Source organism: Mustela erminea, chromosome 10 (genome assembly GCF_009829155.1).
Source record: "Mustela erminea isolate mMusErm1 chromosome 10, mMusErm1.Pri, whole genome shotgun sequence".
Taxonomy (NCBI): Eukaryota; Metazoa; Chordata; class Mammalia; order Carnivora; family Mustelidae; genus Mustela; species Mustela erminea.
In genome coordinates, this window is record NC_045623.1 from 24484265 (window position 1) to 24503708 (window position 19444).

At 40.2% G+C, this 19444-nt stretch overlaps 1 protein-coding gene and 1 long non-coding RNA gene across 2 annotated transcripts in view; one reads left to right on the forward strand and one right to left on the reverse strand.

Moving 5' to 3' along the window:
• LOC116566845 overlaps positions 1–8943 on the forward strand; it is a 10955-nt gene extending 2012 nt beyond the window's left edge. The window contains exons 2-3 of the long non-coding RNA XR_004276028.1: positions 1819–1823; positions 8933–8943. This is a non-coding gene — a long non-coding RNA (uncharacterized LOC116566845). The remainder of the gene's footprint in view (positions 1–1818; positions 1824–8932) is intronic.
• RTCA (RNA 3'-terminal phosphate cyclase) overlaps positions 1–17665 on the reverse strand; it is a 25449-nt gene extending 7784 nt beyond the window's left edge. Inside the window, exons 1-8 of the mRNA XM_032301417.1 lie at positions 17398–17665; positions 17209–17309; positions 15298–15441; positions 9967–10090; positions 9512–9570; positions 8014–8155; positions 7296–7420; positions 5269–5327 (exon numbers count right to left, since the gene is read on the reverse strand). Of these exons, the coding sequence (XP_032157308.1) occupies positions 5269–5327; positions 7296–7420; positions 8014–8155; positions 9512–9570; positions 9967–10090; positions 15298–15441; positions 17209–17309; positions 17398–17442 (799 nt within the window). The 5' untranslated portion in view covers positions 17443–17665. The remainder of the gene's footprint in view (positions 1–5268; positions 5328–7295; positions 7421–8013; positions 8156–9511; positions 9571–9966; positions 10091–15297; positions 15442–17208; positions 17310–17397) is intronic.
• Positions 17666–19444: the final 1779 nt, after the last annotated feature.

Sequence of the window (19444 nt, forward strand, 5' to 3'; positions counted from 1 at the left end):
AGAGAATGTTTCATGGAGCATAAAGGACTCACATGAGTTCTTGAAGAATGGCTAAAACGTGCACAGAGGATGAGGGAGAAGGAAAGAATTTCTGGCTTGGCAGTATTACTGAGCAGCAGATGGGCTAATAAGATTTCTCTGCCAAGCGGTGAAGTACTTCCCAGAGCCATTCACACTCCCTCTCACCCAGCCACCTTGATAGTGAATAACGGTACAAATGGATCTACATCATTACCAGCTATTACTAGAGGTCTGTGGCAACTCAACAAAATGAAGTATATATAAGAAATCTGCTTATTAGTACTATTCTACACAAAAGAGCAAAACTCTAATTTCCTCTAAAATGTTAATGCTTTTCTATGGACAAATAATCATCTGGTATTTTGGGTATTTCTTAAAAAGGTCTCAATTTTGATGGTTTGTAACAGCTAATTAAAATTCACATTCAATGATTTGGGTGTTTTCTAGCTTATAAAAAGGACAATATTACAAAATGGTTATAGATTAAAAAGAGAAGGTCAAAGGATTGATTTTAGGACATTAGAGGGATACCACGAATTACCACATATACTGAAGGAGGGAAGGAAAGTGCTTACTCTAACCTGGGCAATTTCCACACGCAGGAAACAGGGACTGATTAACCAGAGGCACAAGTCATCTTAGCTGACCATTGTGCCACCACAGCAAAGAACATAACTAACTGAGCAGCACTTGGGCAGCTCAGGCGGCTAAGCGTCCGACTCTTGATTTCAGCACAAGTCATGATCTCAGGGTTGTGAGATGGAGCATATAGCTTAAGATTCTCTCTCTCCCGGGCGCCTGGGTGGCTCAGTGGGTTAAGCCGCTGCCTTCGGCTCAGGTCATGATCTCGGGGTCCTGGGATCGAGTTCCACATCGGGCTCTCTGCTCAGCAGGGGGCCTGCTTCCCTTCCTCTCTATCTGCCTGCCTCTGTCTACTTGTGTTCTCTGTCTGTCAAATAAATAAATAAAATCTTTAAAAAAAAAAAAACAAAAGATTCTCTCTCTCCCTTTCCCTCTGCCCCTCTCCCCCACTCACTCTCTCTCCCTCTAAAAAAAAATTAAAATTAAAATTTTAAAAAATGTTTAAAGAACATAACTAACTGAAAGACAAGAGCAAGCAAAGAATACACAACAATGTAAAGACAAAATATATCCTGTCCATACTGCCATCAAATAAAGTTGGAAGAGGTCCTGACATACAGCTAGTGGTCCAATCTCATTTTTCAGAAAAGGAGAGCCCAGAGTTGCCATGCAGAATCATGGCGGGACTGAATATTCCGTCCTCTCATTCTCAGTCTGGTGCTCTGTTAAAACACACTGCCTCCATCCAAAGCCCCAGGATTCTCACACAAAACCAAACCTCACTTTTGTTACAACATCAAAGAATGTTACAGCTGGAAGGACTTGAGAGATTCTCCAGGCTAAGTCTCTCACTCAATATATAAGGAAATAAAGATCAAATTAGTTTTAGTAACTGAGACAGTGAAAAATGACTAGTTCACAGGTTACTGTTTCTACCACAACCAATAGCATGGACAAGCAGCTAATGTTGCTTCAGGTAATAACTCTTAGACATTAGCATTCAGGGTCTGGTAATGTTCTGGTTAATTTCAGTCAGAAATGAAAGGGGACATTTTCTCCATCAGAAATGAAGGGGAACGATGCAAGCTACGACATTCTCTCTGATATCCTTAAATATATACGCAAACTAAGCTGAGCGATAAGACCCCAAGTTGCCTTGACATTAACTAATGACATCTCATTTGACATCTATGCCTACTTGGAAACAAGGGAGAGCACCAGTAGGAGTCAGTCACTCTGAGCAAGTATGTTGCCCTATCATCTATTCCCTCCTTCTGTTATAATTCTAGAAATAAGTACTGTGCACTCTGAAACTGTATTGTCCAAAGACAACGTCAAAGTAAAAGTGGTCTCATATGATGAGGTAAGAAAAAGTGTTGATGGAATAGTAGACATTTTTCAGAGCTGACCAGCAAAGTTCATTCTAGATGTTGCTGATAACAGAGTACTGGTCGCTTTACAATCTCAATGCAACATATCTAAAACTATCATCTACTCTGGCAAACTAACTCCACCTCCTATATCACAATTTGTAAGTGTTTCCAACTAGCCAAGCTAGCCTTCCTCACTTCCCATATGCAACTGGTCACCAAATATCTACTCCCCGTCCTGATACTCTTGTTATCAGAATTCCCCTCTCTAGTCCCAGTCACCGCTTTCCTTCATATAGGCCCTCACCATTTCTGACCTGAACAGCTACAACAGTCTTGTTCTCCTGCCTCCAAAATGGTTTTCTTCTTATTCTCCAAATATCTATCAGAATTATCTTTCTAAAGATCTGATATTACATTCCTCTGTAAAATCTTTATGTTTTCATGATGAAACTCAAAGTCCTTTCCACGGCCTATGAAGTGCTTCAACAGCTGGCCACTGTTAACCTCTCTAACCTCATCTCCACTCCCCCACTCCAGATCCTGTACCTGTCATACTTGGTTGTACTGCCCAAATAGAGAATACAACTCTTTTATGTTAGCACTGTCCCATGTCCTTCCTCCTTAGCTCACTTTGTCATCTGGCTAATTTCTACTTATCTACAGAACCCTTTGGAGGCTTGCTGAATGGCAGAAGCCAGATTTGGAGTCAATCATCCCCCAAAGGAGAATTAGCTGTTCTTCCCCTGTGTTCCTATGGTACCCTGGGAATAGCAAAATTGTACCTGTCTTATCTTCTCTGCCAGACTAAGCCAGGAAGCAGGACAGTGGCTCTTCCACTATGACCATAGACTACACTACTTGGCACATCTTGGTACCCAATGAAGTCATATTCTACTCAATGCCTGTCCAGCACTTATCACGTATTACATGGGCTTCTAGTCCCTGCTTTATATTTTCCATTATCTTTGCTTTCTCAAGACTGTTAGGTACAGGGAAGAATCAATGTGGTTCACTATCCATGTTGATTCCTCCCCATATCTAACAAGAAATTAGCATACTCTAAATGTATTTTTGATCACTACTTCTCAAACTTCATTATACATCAGAAGTATCCAGTGAGCTTGTTTTTTTTTTCCCCAAATTTATTTACTTACTTATTTTTTACTGTGTTATGTTAGTCACCATACAACACATCATTGGTTTTTGATGTAGTGTTCCATGATTCATTGTTTGCGCATAACACCAAGTGCTCCATGCAACACGTGCCCTCCTTAATATCCACTGCCAGGCTCACCCATCCCTCCACCCTCCCCTTTAAAACCCTGTTTGTTTCTCAGAGTCCACCGTCTTTCATGGTTTGTCTCCCCCTCCGATTTCCCCCAACACCCTTCTCCTCTCCATCTCCCAATGTCTTCCGTGTTATTCCTTATGCTCCACAAGTAAGTGAAACCATATGATAATTGACTCTCACTGCTTGACTTATTTTACTCAGCATAATCTCCTCTAATCCTATCCATGTTGATGCAAAAGTTGGGTATTCCTCTTTTCTGATGGCTCCAGTGAGCTTGTTAAAACAGATTCTTGGGCCCAACTTCCAGAGATTTTAATTTGATAGATATGAAATAAACCCCCAAACTCGTATTTCAAACAAATTCCAAGATAATGCTGATATGCTGCTGGTCTACCAATCACACTTTATATAGCACAGTTTTAAATAGAATTCAGTTATGTCATATTCATTATGTCATTATGATTTTACTTATTGCATTATGTTGATAAGATCTGATACCCAACTGGTATCTACATCTACCAAGTGAGTAGACTATGATTTACCTGAAATTTTTTTATTTTTGGCAGTAATAAATGTGTTTAAACAGAACTGCAAGGGTAAGTACCTTTTATTTATTTATTTTTAAGGATTTTATTTATTTATTGACAGAGAGAGATCACAGAGGCAGGCAGAGAGAGGGGGGAAGCAGGCTCCCTGCTGAGCAGAGAGCCCCATGTGGGGCTCAATCCCAGCACCCTGAGATCGTGACCTGAGCCAAAGGTAGAGGCTCAACTCACTGAGCCACCCAGGTGCCCTGGGGAAGTACCTTTTAAAGATCTACAAAGTAGCAATAAAGTAAGCAGCTACCACACAAGTAAGAAGGAGTCCAGTGAGAAGTGACCTCAGTGGCAAAAGTAACTTCAAATATTACAATCCAATGTATACACGTATCTCCTCTCTCAAATATACTAAATCTTAACTACACTTCCCTTTCACAAAAGTATTCAGTTTTTTGAAATCACCAATGTAATAACTAATGCAGGGAAGATTCACCAATAGACACTAAAACCACTGCATGAAAGCTGTAGAGGAATAAGATAATCAAATGGTCTCAAAGTATTATCCCAGATGACTTTATTACTTTTAAAAAGGGAAAGGATTTATAGCCAACAGACCTGGAAGACATTGCTTTAACCAAGTGATTACAGCCAGCTTTATCAATAAAAGACAAACTGACATTATCACCTACCCTGCTTTGATACAATGGAATGCACCTATTCCTACTAAAAATGTTTCACCTGAATATATCTAATCATGAGACAATCAGACAAATCCAAATTGTGGGAAATTCTATGAGAAAATGGCCTGGACTTTTCAAACTGTCAGTATCATGAAAGAAAAAGCAAGGTGAAACTATTTTGTAGTAGGAAAGAAACTAAGTATAGAAATTCACAGACCTGTACCCCTGGGGCTAATAATACATTATATGCTAATAAAAGATTAAAAATTAAAAAAAAAAAAGAAAAGAAATTAAGTAGACATGACCAACTAGCTGAGTGGTCAAAAAAAAACCAAAAACACTGCTGTAAAAAATATTCTGGAAACAACTGGTTACATCTGAATATAACAGACAAATTCTCTGGGTGTAAAATGCTATTGTGATTACTTAGGTATTACTCTCTGGACATCCGTACTACAGTATTCAAGGGTACGACAGTATCTGCAACTTACATTGAAATAGTTCAGAAATTCACAAACTTGTAGCTAAAAGTTCACTACTGATAAATCTTGGAGAAGAGCGGATGGATATTCATTAGCTGTTCAACCTTTCTATAACTGAAATTTTTCTAAGTATAAAGTCAGGAGAAAGACTGAAAATCTAACTGACTCTAAAACATAATCTATTAACCGTATCCTTATACACTTACCATCAATCATGCTATAACATTCAAATCCTAACAGATAATTAAAAAATTTTACACTAGCACCAGAAATTGTGGACCCCCATTCATTTATCTGTACCTCGTTTACCAAGTGATGATCCAGCAAACAAACAGCCAGTGGATGTCTCAGCAATAATGCTATATAGGAAAAAAGAAAAGTATTACTATCTATGATATGTTCTAAAATTATATGCAAATATAATACAGTGGAATAGTGATTATTAAGTATGTAGAATTAGATCTATCTAGTAAATTGCAAAAGTGAAATTCTCTATATAGGGAGCGGCACAACTAGCATAGTCCAACTTCATCAGAGCATCAGTATCCTTCAGCACTTCTGACAAGAAGTCACACTAGATTCTAATCGATTTACATACAAGGAATGACTCTCCTTGAAGTTCTGCCATCCACAATAAAAGATACCATTTCTACTATGCTATATTTTATGAGGGGCCCCTGGGTGGCTCAGTGCATTGAGCATCTGACTCTTGATTTCAGTCACCAACTCAGGGTTATGAGATCAAGCCCTATATGGGGCTCTAAGCTCAGGGCAGAGTATGCTTCGGATCTGTCTCTCTCCCTTCCTCTGCCTCTCTCCCCACTCAGGCTCTCCCACTACCTTAAAATAGACTGCTATATACTTAGGATGTTTTATATGAACCTCATGGAAACCACAAAACTAAAATGTTGGTACAGAGAAAATAAAGAAAACACCAAGAGAAAGAACACTACCAAAAGTCATCGATCACAAAAGGAGCAAGAGAAGAACACAAGAGAAACAGAGGACTACAAAAACAACCAGAAAACAATTAACAAAAGGGCAATAAGTATATATCTATCAATAATTAATTACAAAGCCAGTAGCAACTCAAGTGTCCATTAATAGAGGAATAGCTAAAGAAGATGTGGTATGTACATACACAGTAGAGTATTAACTCAGCCATAAAAAATGAGATCTTGCCATTTGTGTGCTAAGTGAAATAAGTCAGACAAAGAGAGACAAATAGCACACAATTTCACTTATATGTGGAATCTAAAAAACAAAAGCGCAAACAGATCCATAAATACAGGATAAACTGAGGGTTGTCAAAGTGGAAGGGATGGGGGATGGGCAAAATGGGAGAAGGGGAGTGGGAGATACAGGGTTTCCAGTTATGGAATGAGTAAGCCACAGGGATGAAAGGCACAGCATAGGGAATACAGTCCATCGTATTGCAATGGCATCATAAGGTGACAGATGGAAGGTGCATTCATGGTGAGCAAAACATATTGTCAAATCACTATATTATATATATACTTCAATGCCAACTACACTTCAATTAAAAAAAGGAAAGATCTTTCTACAGAAATGTTTGGTTTTGCTTTAGTTTTTACTTTTATTATTTTTTTTTAAGATTTTATTTATTTGAGAGAGAGAGAGAGCATAAACAGGAGCAGCAGCAGAGAGACAGGGAGAAGCAGGCATTCCACCGAGCAGGGAGCCTGATGCAGGGCTCCATCCCAGGACCCTGCAATCATGACCTCAGTTGAAGGCAGATGCTTAACCCACTGAGCCACCCAAGTACCCTGTTTTATAGTTTTTAGATAGAACTATCACATGTAGGACATGCATTTAAATCCTTTAATAGAAACTCTGAAAGATACTTTTCATCCACAAGAGACACTCTCATACTTCAAAAGATTAAAGCATTTTTATATTTAAATCAATAACTCCTAATTAAATTAATATAATTATTTTCTAAATAGATCTTTGCCAGATCTAACATTTACATGTCAATGGACTTCACATTTTGAGGTACAGAAAAACAACTGGAAATGTCTCTCTTAGGATCAGCTTCAAAGACTAACTTCTGATTAGTTTAAGAGCTATCTTAAGAGTAAAAGAACTCTTACAACGTAATGAAAAGCAAACCATACCCAGAGAAAAATTCTGAATAAAATAATGGTCTTAATTCATAATACTGCTGTTTTAGGTAGGAATGTCCTTAAAAATATGTATTTTTAAAACTGTACTATTTCAACAGGAAAACTACAGATCTTTCACTTAAACAGGATAATTATTTCAGAGCTCTCAATCAATACCCAGGAAAAAGTGTATTGTCTCACATTATTCCATTTCCATTGCCAAAGGCTTGGTCTTTAGGTTCCTGAACAGGCTGGATGTTAACATAAAGATCCCTAATCTCCTTTCTGATGCATCTTACAGCAGCCGCTGCCATATCTTTTGCTACCTATTGTGGCAAGATAGAAAAATAGAATAAAAGAAATTAATGATTATTTTGACAATTATTTTCAAGCCTTCAAAGGAACATACAATAATTAATAACTTTTATGTGCATTATATAAAAACTAGACTTTCAAGAGTAAAAAGCATAGATATTTAGGAAAATTTTTTAATGAAAAAAATCTATTAAAAAATTATGTGCATTGGGGGAACTGGCTGGCTCAGTCAGTAGAGAGTGCAACTCTTTTTTTTTTTTTTTTTAAGATTTTATTTATTTACTGGAGAGAGAATGAGAAACAGAGCATAGAGGGAGAAGGAGAAGCAGATTCCCCACTGAGCAGGGAGTCCAATGAGGGACTCAATCCCAAGACCCTGGGATCATGACCTGAGTTAAGGGCAGACACTTAACCAACTAAGCCATCCAGGCACCCCATGGACTGGAGCATGCAACTCTCAATCTCAAGTGTTTAAGTTCTAGCTCATGTTCAGCATACAGAGTATTTAAAAATAAAATCTCAAAAAAAAAATGAGTGCTTTCAAGAATTTCAAAATTTATTATGACATAATACCAAGACCCACATACAATTCCAGACAACTTACTTTAAATGGCAAAACACCAGCAACAAAAGCTCTTCCATATATCTTAGTCACAGAGCCACGGTCAGTTAAATTTATTGGATTCAACTGTTTAACTGGTGACATTCGGACAATCACTTCACCACCCCCTTTTGGGTAGTAGCCCCTACAGAAAGTATAACAAACACTCACATAAACTGCTTGTACAACAAAAATAAAGCTAAACGTTTACAATAAAATAACATGTGAATGATCTCCAAACATATAGTTCATGTTTGAAATTTCCAAGTAATGTTTTGAGTCTGTGCTGTCCAATATGGTAGCCACAGACTGCATGTGACCATTTAAATTTAAATGTCATTTAAAATTCAGCTCCCAAGTCACACCGGCCACATTTTAAGTGCTCAACAGTCGTATGCAGCTAGTGACTACTATACTGGGCAGATAGGGAACATTTCCCTCAACGCAGAAAGTTCTTTTTGACTGTGCTGTTTTAGAATATAAGCTCCTTGACAGAAGCACCTTGTCCGTTTTGTTCCTGCTATATTCCAGCGCCCTAAAATAACATCTGGCAAGGAGGAGGTCCTCAGTAATATATGATGAATACTGAAGTAGCTAAACACTAACAAAACTGTAACTCAAATACTGAGTGTCACTTTATTCTATAGAGGACGCTGGCAACATAAAGAAGAGAGTAACAGCGCTCCTATACACAAGGAGCTCCCCATCTGATAAATACATGGCCACAAAGACAACCTACTAGACCACATCAGGCTGTAAAAAGACCACAAGAGAGGTGCAAATATGAATTCCAACAGAGACACACCCATGGACAATTCACACAAGAAATTACAGGTTACACTATGAAAAAATATAGGATTTCTAGTTTTTAAGAGAGCAGGAGAGGAAAAACATGAACAAAGAAATGAAAGCCCAAAGGCAGAGTAGGTTTAAAAAGCAAGTAAATGTGTGTTAGAATACATGGGGGGTGGGGGTGCAGGGAATGAAGCTAGAAAGGTAAACTGGAACAATGGACCAAGACTGTAGCACACTTAAATGCCTCATGAAGAAATCAGGCTTTGTTTTTATGTGGCAGAAGGGAAGCCTTGGAGAGAAATAATCTGAAAAATCAATGTGTTTCTTTGGAAAATAACTGATCTGCATTGTGGAGGAGAGTCCCTTTTATGACCCTGCCATGCTTAATCCACTTTCTGAACACAGAAAGTACTCAGTCTGTGTTGAGCATGGGTAACACCAGACGTGAAGATCCCTCAGTGTAGCGATTCCCTTGAAAATATTTCTTCCTAGAAACAAGCAAACACCATATGTGGCTGCTTTCAAGGCCCCATGCCCCCCTGCTGCTTTCTGTTTTTAAGCCCAGGAAGCACAATTATTTCCTACAAACTCTATTTCCTAATTACTACAAGAAGTAGTGGGTTCCAGAATAATTCTCTAATGTCTCGTTTTCCCACAATTTTAAGTATAAAGAGTGGGTCGAAGGGCTAATAAATAAGTAACTTACCTCATTTTAATATCACAATTAAATTTGAAACCAAATTTTTCCACAATTGGCTTGAAAACCTGAAAAATCGGTTAATTGTTACTTAAACCACAAATATTCACTGATTCAACATGCATATTTATTAAACAAAAGTGCTCTGCACTGAGCTGGCAAAAAGGCACTATGGATAAATATTGAAACAAAAATACGTAGGAGAGTTCTATTTTTCAAATAAAATAACTGATATATAAACCAAAATTAAAAGTTTAACATTTAATTGGTCACTATGAACATTGTTCTAAGATACAACACAAAATCTAAACACAATCTGTTACCCTCTCCCACAAAAGAACTAGACACCATGAAAAAATGAACAGGTATGCACACAAACCACTCAGGATATATTAAATAGAAGACAGAGATTCAGAAGAATACATGAGAGATCATCTCAGTTCATCAACAACAAAGGCCCTTACCATAGCTGTGTAATCAATCTGTGGTGCCATTTCAGCATTCGTTCCACCTTTTAAACGAAGCTCTGATGGAGAAGCAGCAAAGAGAACACAGGGCATTGAGACCTGCATCAAGAGGCATACACTCCTAAGAAGGCAAAACAGGGTTAGCCACATTTTCTTTCGAAAGTCTCAAGAACATGGTGTTACTACACATCAAAATGAGCAGAGCACAGACAACTGGGAAGGCAGGTATGTAACCTCAAGTCTAAAGTTTAAAAACAACCCATTGAAAAAGAGGGGGCACACTTGGCTGGCTTAGAGAGTAAAGCATACAACTTTTTTTTTCTTTCTTTTCAGTACAACAGAATTCATTGTTTATGCACCACACCAAGTGTCCCATGCAATACGTGCCCTCTATAATACCCACCACCTGGCTCCCCCGACCTCCCACCCCCCTGCCCCCTCAAAACTCTCAGATTGTTTTTCAGAGTCCATGGTCTCTCATGGTTCATCTCCTCTTCCAATTTCCCTCAACTCCCTTCTCCTCTCCATCTCCCCATGTCCTCCATGTTATTTGTTATGCTCCACAAATAAGTGAAACCATATGATAATTGACTCTCTCTGCTTGACTTATTTCACTCAGCAAAATCTCTTCCAGTCCCATCCATGTTGCTACAAAAGTTGGGTATTCATCCTTTCTGATGGAGGCATAATACTCCATAGTGTATATGGATCACATCTTCCTTATCCATTCGTCCGTTGAAGGCATCTTGGTTCTTTCCACAGTTTGGCAACCATGGCCATTGCTGCTATAAACACTGGGAAACAGATGGCCCTTCTTTTCACTACATCTGTCTCTTTGGGGTAAATACCCAGTAGTGCAATTGCAGGGTCATAGGAAAACTCTATTTTTAATTTCTTGAGGAATCTCCACACTGTTCTCCAAAGTGCCTGCATCAACTTGCATTCCCATCAACAGTGTAAGAGGGTTCCCCTTTCTCCACATCCTCACCAACACATGTAGTTTCCTGTCTTGCTAATTTTGGCCATTCTAACTGATATAAGGTGGTATCTCAGTGTGGTTTTAATTTGAATTTCCCTGATGGCTAGTGATGATGAACATTTTTTCATGTGTCTGATAGCCATTTCTATGTCTTCACTGGAGAAGTGTCTGTTCATGTCTTCTGCCCATTTCTTGACATGATTATCTGTTTTGTGTGTGTTGAGTTTAAGTTCTTTGAAGATCCTGGATATCAACCTTTTGTCTGTACTGTCATTTGTGAATACCTTCTCCCATTCTGTGGGTTGCCTCTTTGTTTTGATGACTGTTTCCTTTGCTGTGCAGAAGCTTGTGATCTTGATGAAGTCCCAAAAATTCATTTTCACTTTTGTTTCCTTTGCTTTTGGAGACATATCTTGAAAGAAGTTGCTGTGGTTGATACTGAAAAGATTACTACCTATGTTCTCTTCTAGGATTCTGATGGGTTCCTGTCTCATGTTGAGATCTTTTATCCATTTCGAGTTTATCTTTGTGTACAGTGTAAGAGAATGGTCAAGTTTCATTCTTCTACATTCTACACATAGCTGTCCAATTTTCCCAGCACCATTTATTGAAGACACTGTATTTTTTTCCACTGGGTATTTTTTCCTGCTTTGTCGAAGATTACTTGACCATAGAGTTGAGGGTCCATATCTGGGCTCTCTACTCTGTTCCACTGGTCTATGTGTCTGTTTTTATGCCAGTACCATGCTGTCTTGGCGATCACAGCTTTGTAGTAAAGCCTGAAATCAGGCTTTACTGGGGTAACGTTATGCCCACAGTTTTGTTTTTCTTTTTCAACATTTCCTCAGCAAATTGGGGTCTGATTCCATACAAATTTTAGGATTATTTGCTCCAACTCTTTGAAAAATACCGGTGGAATTTTGATCGGAATGGCATTAAAATTATAGATTGCTCTAGGCAGTATAGACATTTTAACAATGTTTATTCTTCCGATCCAAGAGCATGGAATGGTCTTCCATCTTTTTGTGTCTTCCTCAATTTCTTTCATGAGTGTTCTGTAGTTCCACGAGTACAGATCCTTTACCCCTTTGGTTAGGTTTATTCCCAGGTATCTTATGGTTCTTGGAAACATGCAACTCTTGATCTCAAGGTCATGAGTTCAACCCCCACTCTAGGCGTAGATCTTGCTTTAGTTTTTTTTTAAAGACTTATTTGTCAGAGAGAGAGAGAGAGAGAGCGAGCGAGCACAAGCAGGGGGAGCGGCAGGCAGAGGGAGAAGCAGACTCCCTGTTGAGCAAGGAGCCCGATGTGGGGCTCGATCCCAGGACCCCAGGATTATGACCTGAGCCGAAGGCAGATGCTTAACTGACTAAGCCACCCAGGTGTCTCTAGAGCTTACTTAAAAAACAAAAACAAAAACAAAACACCTCAGTAACTAAGGAAATCCTGAATCTTAAAGACAGCATTTCTGGGGCACCTGGATGGCTCAGTTGGTTGAGCGACTGTCTTCGGCTCAGGTCATGATACTGGAGTACCAGGATCAAGTACCACATCAGGCTCCCTGCTCAGTGGGGAAGCTCTGACCTTCCCCCTCTCATGCTTGCTCTCTCTCATTCTCTCTCAAATAAATAAATAAACGGAAAGACAGTATTTCATAGAAGAAACGGGCCTTAAATGATCAGCAAATCAAGGTTTGAATCCACCTCATTAGCCATGTGATCTTTAAGTTGCATAGAAGTAAAAGAATTTTTTTAAAATAAAACTGTTCTTATAGTTTTTATAAAAGGATTCTTGAAAGTGTGATCTATAAAAATCCATTTAATATAGCTAAAGCCTAAAAACACAGCGAAGAAAATAGAGTCAATTAAGTTGTAATAACTTTTCTACAATGACAGATAGTTAAACATACAAGTCAAGCCGAGGTCAAGAAATACTTAAATAATTACATCTGAATCTCTACCATGCACAAGGCATTGTTCCAGATGTCAAGATACAGTACTTACCATCATGGAGTTTATGATATGATGGAATAATCTTTTACAAAGACTGACAGCTGAATAATTTACACTGAAGTAAGTTTAAAGAAAATAATCCTTGCTGTAACTCACCCCTGGTCATTATAGTAAAATAATGTGAGAAATCACACGAATTAATTTAGAATATGCAGTATTTTATAAAATGAAACCCTTCGTCAGATTATCTACATGAGCTGTCACATTCATACAGACTGTGGTACAGATTAGACATAGCCTCTAATACCAAAAGACAGACCTTTACTTAACCTTCTCATGTTAACAACGCACCATGTACTGAAATAAACAGTCTCTGTCACTGACAATGCATTTCATTTACTGACTGCATAACATATTAGGTATTATAAGAGAAAACATATACAACATAATCCCTGTTCTTAAGGAGTTAAGTGAGGAGCAAGTGAAAAAACCTGGAAATGTTTAGTTTACAGAAAACCATAAGGTTAATACTACTTAATTTCTCAGTGTTTATTCCCTCTGAGGACACCGAAATTTAAAGTGTTTCCCCCTCTCCACAGATAAAATCAGATTCTAAGAATAGTAAAGAAAACCTCAGGGACACCTTGGTGGCTCAGTTGGTTAAGTGTCTGCCTTAGGCTCAGGTCATGATCCTGCGGTCCTGGGATCGAGCCCTGTATTGGGCTCCATGCTCAGCGGAGAGTCTGCCTCTTCCTCTCCCTCTCCCTCTGCCCCTCCCCACCATGCGATCTTGCTCTCTCCATCTCTTTCTCAAATAAATAAATAAATAAATCTTAAAAAAAAGAAAACCTTAACTTTAGGAGAGTAAGAAATTGCAAAAACAAGGGTAGACACCTGAGAAAACACATGGTACTACAATCACAGTGTAAGATAAAAATGTTAGAATGTGAGTAAGTAAGATATGTTTTCTTGCTAGGAAAAAGCTTAGTTTAAGTTCCATCAATGGAGCTGGATTTGCAACTTTAAACTCATTTCCCATATAGTCTAGTGGATTAGAAGCCAGAAGGCCTACATTCTAATCTAGTTCTGTCCCTGACTCCATGACATTGGGTAAATCAGTCAACCCCAGAGGCTCTTTATTCTCTCATTCACAAAGTGGAGGAAGAACTGGAAATACATGGTTTCTACTTTCCCTCTTGCAGCTTCAAAATTCTGTAATTCTGTTTTAATCTTTAGACAGTTTGTTAACAATCGAACTTCCCCCCTTCCTATACAGGAGAATATCCAAAATAACATGCTGGCTATAAATAAAGATACCTCAAAATTCCTTAATCTCCTTAGAAAGTTCTCCGTTGGAAAACCTCACCTTAGGCCTGGCAGCAGGTCCCTTTTCACAGAGGTCTATTCACACCATACCCAAGTTTCACTTATCACTAAATATTTTTTTTCTTTCTTTTTTTTTTTTTTAAGATTTTATTTATTTAAGAGAGCAAGAAAGAGAGCACAGGGTGGGGGTGGAGGATAAAGGTGGGGGCAGAAGGCAAGGGAGAAGCAGGCTCCCCACTGAGAAGGAAGCCTGATTCAGGACGTCTTCCCAGGACTCTGAGATCATGACCTGAGCCAAAGTCAGACGCTTAACCACTTAACCAACTAAGCCGCCTAGGTACCCACTAAACACTTTCATAAACTAAAATAATCAAAATCTATTAAAACAGTTTCTGATACAAAGTAGCATCAGGTTTACATTACTAGTTCTTATTTTATCAAATTTCCCGGTAAAAATAGGATTTTGGTAAAACAATATGGTTTACAATAGCAATCAGCCAAATAACTCAGAAAACAAAAAATGTGCTCTCTGTGTGTTATCAATAAAAGGAGGAATTCTTGGAAAAGGATAAAGGCTCCACTTAATTGTTAAATATCCATTTTCCAAAGGGGGAGGAACCCCAAGATCAGATCTAAACATTTCTAAACAGGGTAGCACAAGTATCTATTAAAAGACAACAAAAATACCTAGACTAATAGCAGAATATGGTCCATAATTAGCAGCAAGCCAAGAACTAGATAGGCTACATACAATGCAAAAACTACTCTTACTACAGAGCATAAAAACTTGGTCATTTTCCAACAGTCCGTTTCTAAATAATAAAAAGAAACAAACAGGCTATACCATGCACAAAGGAATATTTAAATTTAATAGCTACAATTAATAAGCAATTACCCAAAACTACATCATCTCTGTCCCTAAAAGGTTAGTGTTTTATCTCCATTTTAAAAGTGAAGAAGATAAAGCCCAAAGAAGTTAAGCAATTGTCTAGTAATGGTAGGTGGTACCTGCACCTGAATCCAGGTCTCACTCTAAAACCTGTACTTCAGTGGAAGATAAGTGATACATACCCTGCTGTCTTGGTATCTGCTGTGTGGATTCCACCTTTAATCTTCTCCGGTGTAAACATTATTTCTGTGGAGCCGATTTCTGCCCCCTCCAATTGCCCATCACACAAATCTCGAATCATTTCCAGTCCAGATAAATGTTGAGGCCTTCAGGTCATAATACTGCATCAAAACGTGTGCATTCAGACTGCCCATAGCCCCACATTTTATGACCCATTTATAAAACTGCAATGGCAAGAAAAGAGCAAGGTCTAACCACAACAAGTGCCATATCTTCAGTGTCAGAGCTTCTTTTGAGTTTTTAGGAACCTAGACTACCTGTTTGAAGGCATCGTTTGGTTCCTTCCAAACCACTTACTTTAGCTAAAAGCACATACATAGATGCACTATTGCAAATAAGAAGTATACAGAGAGGAAAGCTGAAAACCTATCCAGGGCCACCAATCTCACTTGCGTGTCATTGAATAATCTATGGAACCTGTTATGGGCTGAATGGTGTTCCTCCAAAACTCTTATGTTGAAGCCCTGACTCCTAATACCTCAGATTCTGACTCTATTTGGCGTTAGGGCCTTTAAGGAGGTGATTAAGTTAAAAAGAGACAGGGGACAGCTGGTTGGCTAGCTGGCTGGCTGGCTGGCTGGCTGAGTCAGTAGAGCATGGGACTCTTGATGTTGGGGTTGTAAATTCAAGACCCATATTGGGTGTAGAGATTACTTAAACATAAAATCTTAAAAGAAAAGAAAAGAGGCAGTTAGGGTAAGCCCTAATCTATTCTCTGTGGTATCTTTATAAAAGGAGATTTGGATATACAGAGACATCAGGAGTACACATGCACATAAGGATGACCATGTGAAGAGGCAGCAAGAGTGAGACCATCTCCAACCCAAGAAGAGACGGAAAGAATCTTCCCATATGGCCCTCAGAGGAAACCACCCTGCCAGCACCTGGACCTGCAGGCTTCAGAACAGTGAGAAAAATAAATTTCTGTTGTTTAGGCTACCCAATCTGGTATTATGGCAGCTCTAGCAAACTAATGAAGTACCCAACACATTCTTAATAAATTGGATTTTCCTTCTGGTGAAACTGATTGCTGCAAACAACTGGTGTGACTAAGGTAATTAATGTTTGCACACATTAATAACTGCCTTTTAATAATTTCAGAAGGAAATGTGGTTAAAATAAAAGACCAAGAGATTGCTCATCTCTTACAATGTCCAAAGGAATCAGACTGGCTTCAACCTGGGTCCCCTTCTAATAGGTGCCTATACCTGAAACTTAGCTAGTGACCCGCTTGGTTTCGCAGACAGAACGAAACAAGTTCAAGGGTCAACGTGTTTCCTTGTCCACAACTGGTAATTCTGATTATACTCGTAACTTCTTAGAGGTCTGAATGTAAGCTAGGATAATATGTTAGGGTCCTTGCCTGAGCTAGGATTCTAAAATGTGCAGCAGCAGAGAATACACTGGTTAAAAAGTGGGTTTCCTCCCGGCCGTGCTGTCCTGAACCCTCTTGCCCTTTGCCGCAACCTCTCCAGGTACTTAATAAGCCCAATGACGGGAGAAAACATTTAAAAGACAACTCATCAGGAAACTAGAGAACTTTAGCTATATAGAATGAACGCGGGCCTATTTTTTCAACTTGCCCCTTCAGGCTGTCAAGACCGCACAGCCCCTACTACCGCTAACCGCCCCAGCTGGAGCGTGGTGCCCCGGGGCATTTAGGCTGGCTTCAAATTCCTCAACCTTGGGGCCGGTTCTAAGAAGCATCACACCCGGGCTGCCAATTCCCCAGCCACCCAGGGCGACCCAAACCCCAGGCCCCGAAACAGCAGCCCGTCCCCCCTCCCGCACCCGGCGCTCGCTCACCCGCATCCTCCAGTCCTGCGGCCCCGCCCCCCAGCGCCCCAATTCACCTCAGGCCAGGCGTGCTGCGGCCGGCTCGGATCTTCTGTACCCGCAAAGGGAGGCCCAGGAGACAGCTCAGGGCTGTAGACACCCTCAGGATCTGGCCGCCCTGCCAAGGGTGTGGGTGGGCGAGGAGAGAAAGAACATCAGACGGGGAAGCTCACTTCCCTCCGCCACCGGCCCTGCCCCGCACTCACCCCTTCCATGATCCCGCCGTCCACCTCCACCCGCTCAGCCGCCATAGGGGGCGCCCTGCGGTCCGGCCCGCAGCGACCAAGCCTCTGCCGGAATGCGAGGAAGAAAAGATGCTCGCCCCGGCCCCGCAGCTCCGAAACTTCCGTCCCCGCTTGAGGCCGCGGGGGCTTGCGGAAGCACGAAAGCGGCGCCGGCTCCCGGGAAACCGGAAGCAGCTGAAACAAACCCCGACACTCCGCGCGCGGGGACCCGGGATCTCCCGGCCCAGCGGCAGTACGCGTGCGCGCCACGGCGCTTATAGAGGCGGTGCCCGATAGATGCCGTCAAATCCCACGCTCTCCCGGAGATGCGGCGGCGGCCTGGCAGGCACCCTGGGGCTGCGCAGGAGACTCGTCGCTTGAAAACACCAGCCCCCTAGCACTGCAAAACACGCAGACTGAAGAAACTCAAACTGGATTCTCCGGTTGCCTCGCGGGCTTCTGCAAACATTTGTGTTTATCTCTTTTCTCAAGGATCCTGCTGTTTCCAGAGCTGACCAATTTTAGAGCTGAAGCTGGAAGAAAGGTCTGGGTCCTGCAATGCACAGACCACCTTCTCCCTGGTCGGGTTTGCCTCTTCTGCAGACGGCCCTTTAATACCTTTGAGCCCGTCATTGGTCACAGGGTTGTGTGTAATAGTAGTAGTAGTAGTAGTAGTAGTACTGTAGTAGTAGTAGTAGCGTTCTTTTTCTCTTCTGAAGCATGATTTATTTGGGGATGGGTGGGAAAGGGCAGAATTGGAATCAGTAATATAATGTTCTAAAAAACTAGTTACATCACCTTGTCCAGCAGCAAGGGCAAGTTCATGACAGTTGAACTAACGTCATTCACCTCAGACGATGGCAGAAATAAACAGTCAGTTTTTTTATTCTGCTTGTGGCTTGTTCCTGCAGTAACTGAGTATCCCATGATATGCAAGCCTCTAGGTAAGCAAAGAAGAGTAAGGCAACTTCTGCCATGAGGTTACTGGAGGTATATTTAGGACGCTGAGAAGTAATCAATTACAGCGTTATAATGGTAATATAAATAATATTTAGCATATACTAATCTTAGAGTTAAATAGGAGGGCACACAAATCAGAATATGGTAAACCACAACAATAACAGACAACATTCATTGGGCATTTGCTTGAGTGCCATAACCTGCATGCATTCACAATCTGTTGAAGTACTTAGTGTTTTTACCTCGGCTTTACACCTGCATATATTAAAATTTTGCTGCAAGTCCACACAGTTGTTAACTAGAAGACTGGAACATGAACCTGGGTGATCTGATGTAACTACCATTGTTTTCTAATCCTAATAACCAATCCTAAGAGATTATTCTGCCACTTTTGTGACAGATATGTTCTGGGAACACATACTCTGTATACTTAACCAAATCTGAGACACTGTAATATCAGGGACTAGCCATAAGACATTAATCAGGGAAGTAATCATATTTGCATTTTAGAATGTTGACTTTGACAATGTGTGGAGGGTAAATAGGGCTAAGAGGCTGAAGAGAAAAATGACAATGGTATAATAATCTAGGCAAGAGATAATAAGAATTTTTTTTTTTTTTAAGAAAGGTGGGATCACTTCTTGGCCTTTTGACTGAGATCAAGTGTAGAAAGGTGGGTCTTTGTTTTTGTTTTTAAAGATTTATTTGAAAAGGAGAGAGAGTGTGTGTGTGTATGTGTGTGTGTGTGTGTGTGTGTGTGTGTGTGTGTGTAAGCACAGAGCAGAAGGAGGGGCAGGTGGAGAAGAGAGAGAATCTCAAGCAGATTCCCTGATGAGTGCAGAGCTGATGGCAGGGGCTCAACCCTTGGACCCTGATATCATGACCTGAGCCAAATCTTGAGTCAAAAGCTTAACCAACTAAGCCAGCCAGGTGTCCCAAGAGATAATAAGAATTTGAAGAAAGGCAGTAGCAGTGGGGATGGAATAGTAAAGCTCTACTCCTATTTGACATCTTAGATCCTATTGCAGATACTTAACCTTCTCAGGATCCTTGGTCTTCATTTCTAACT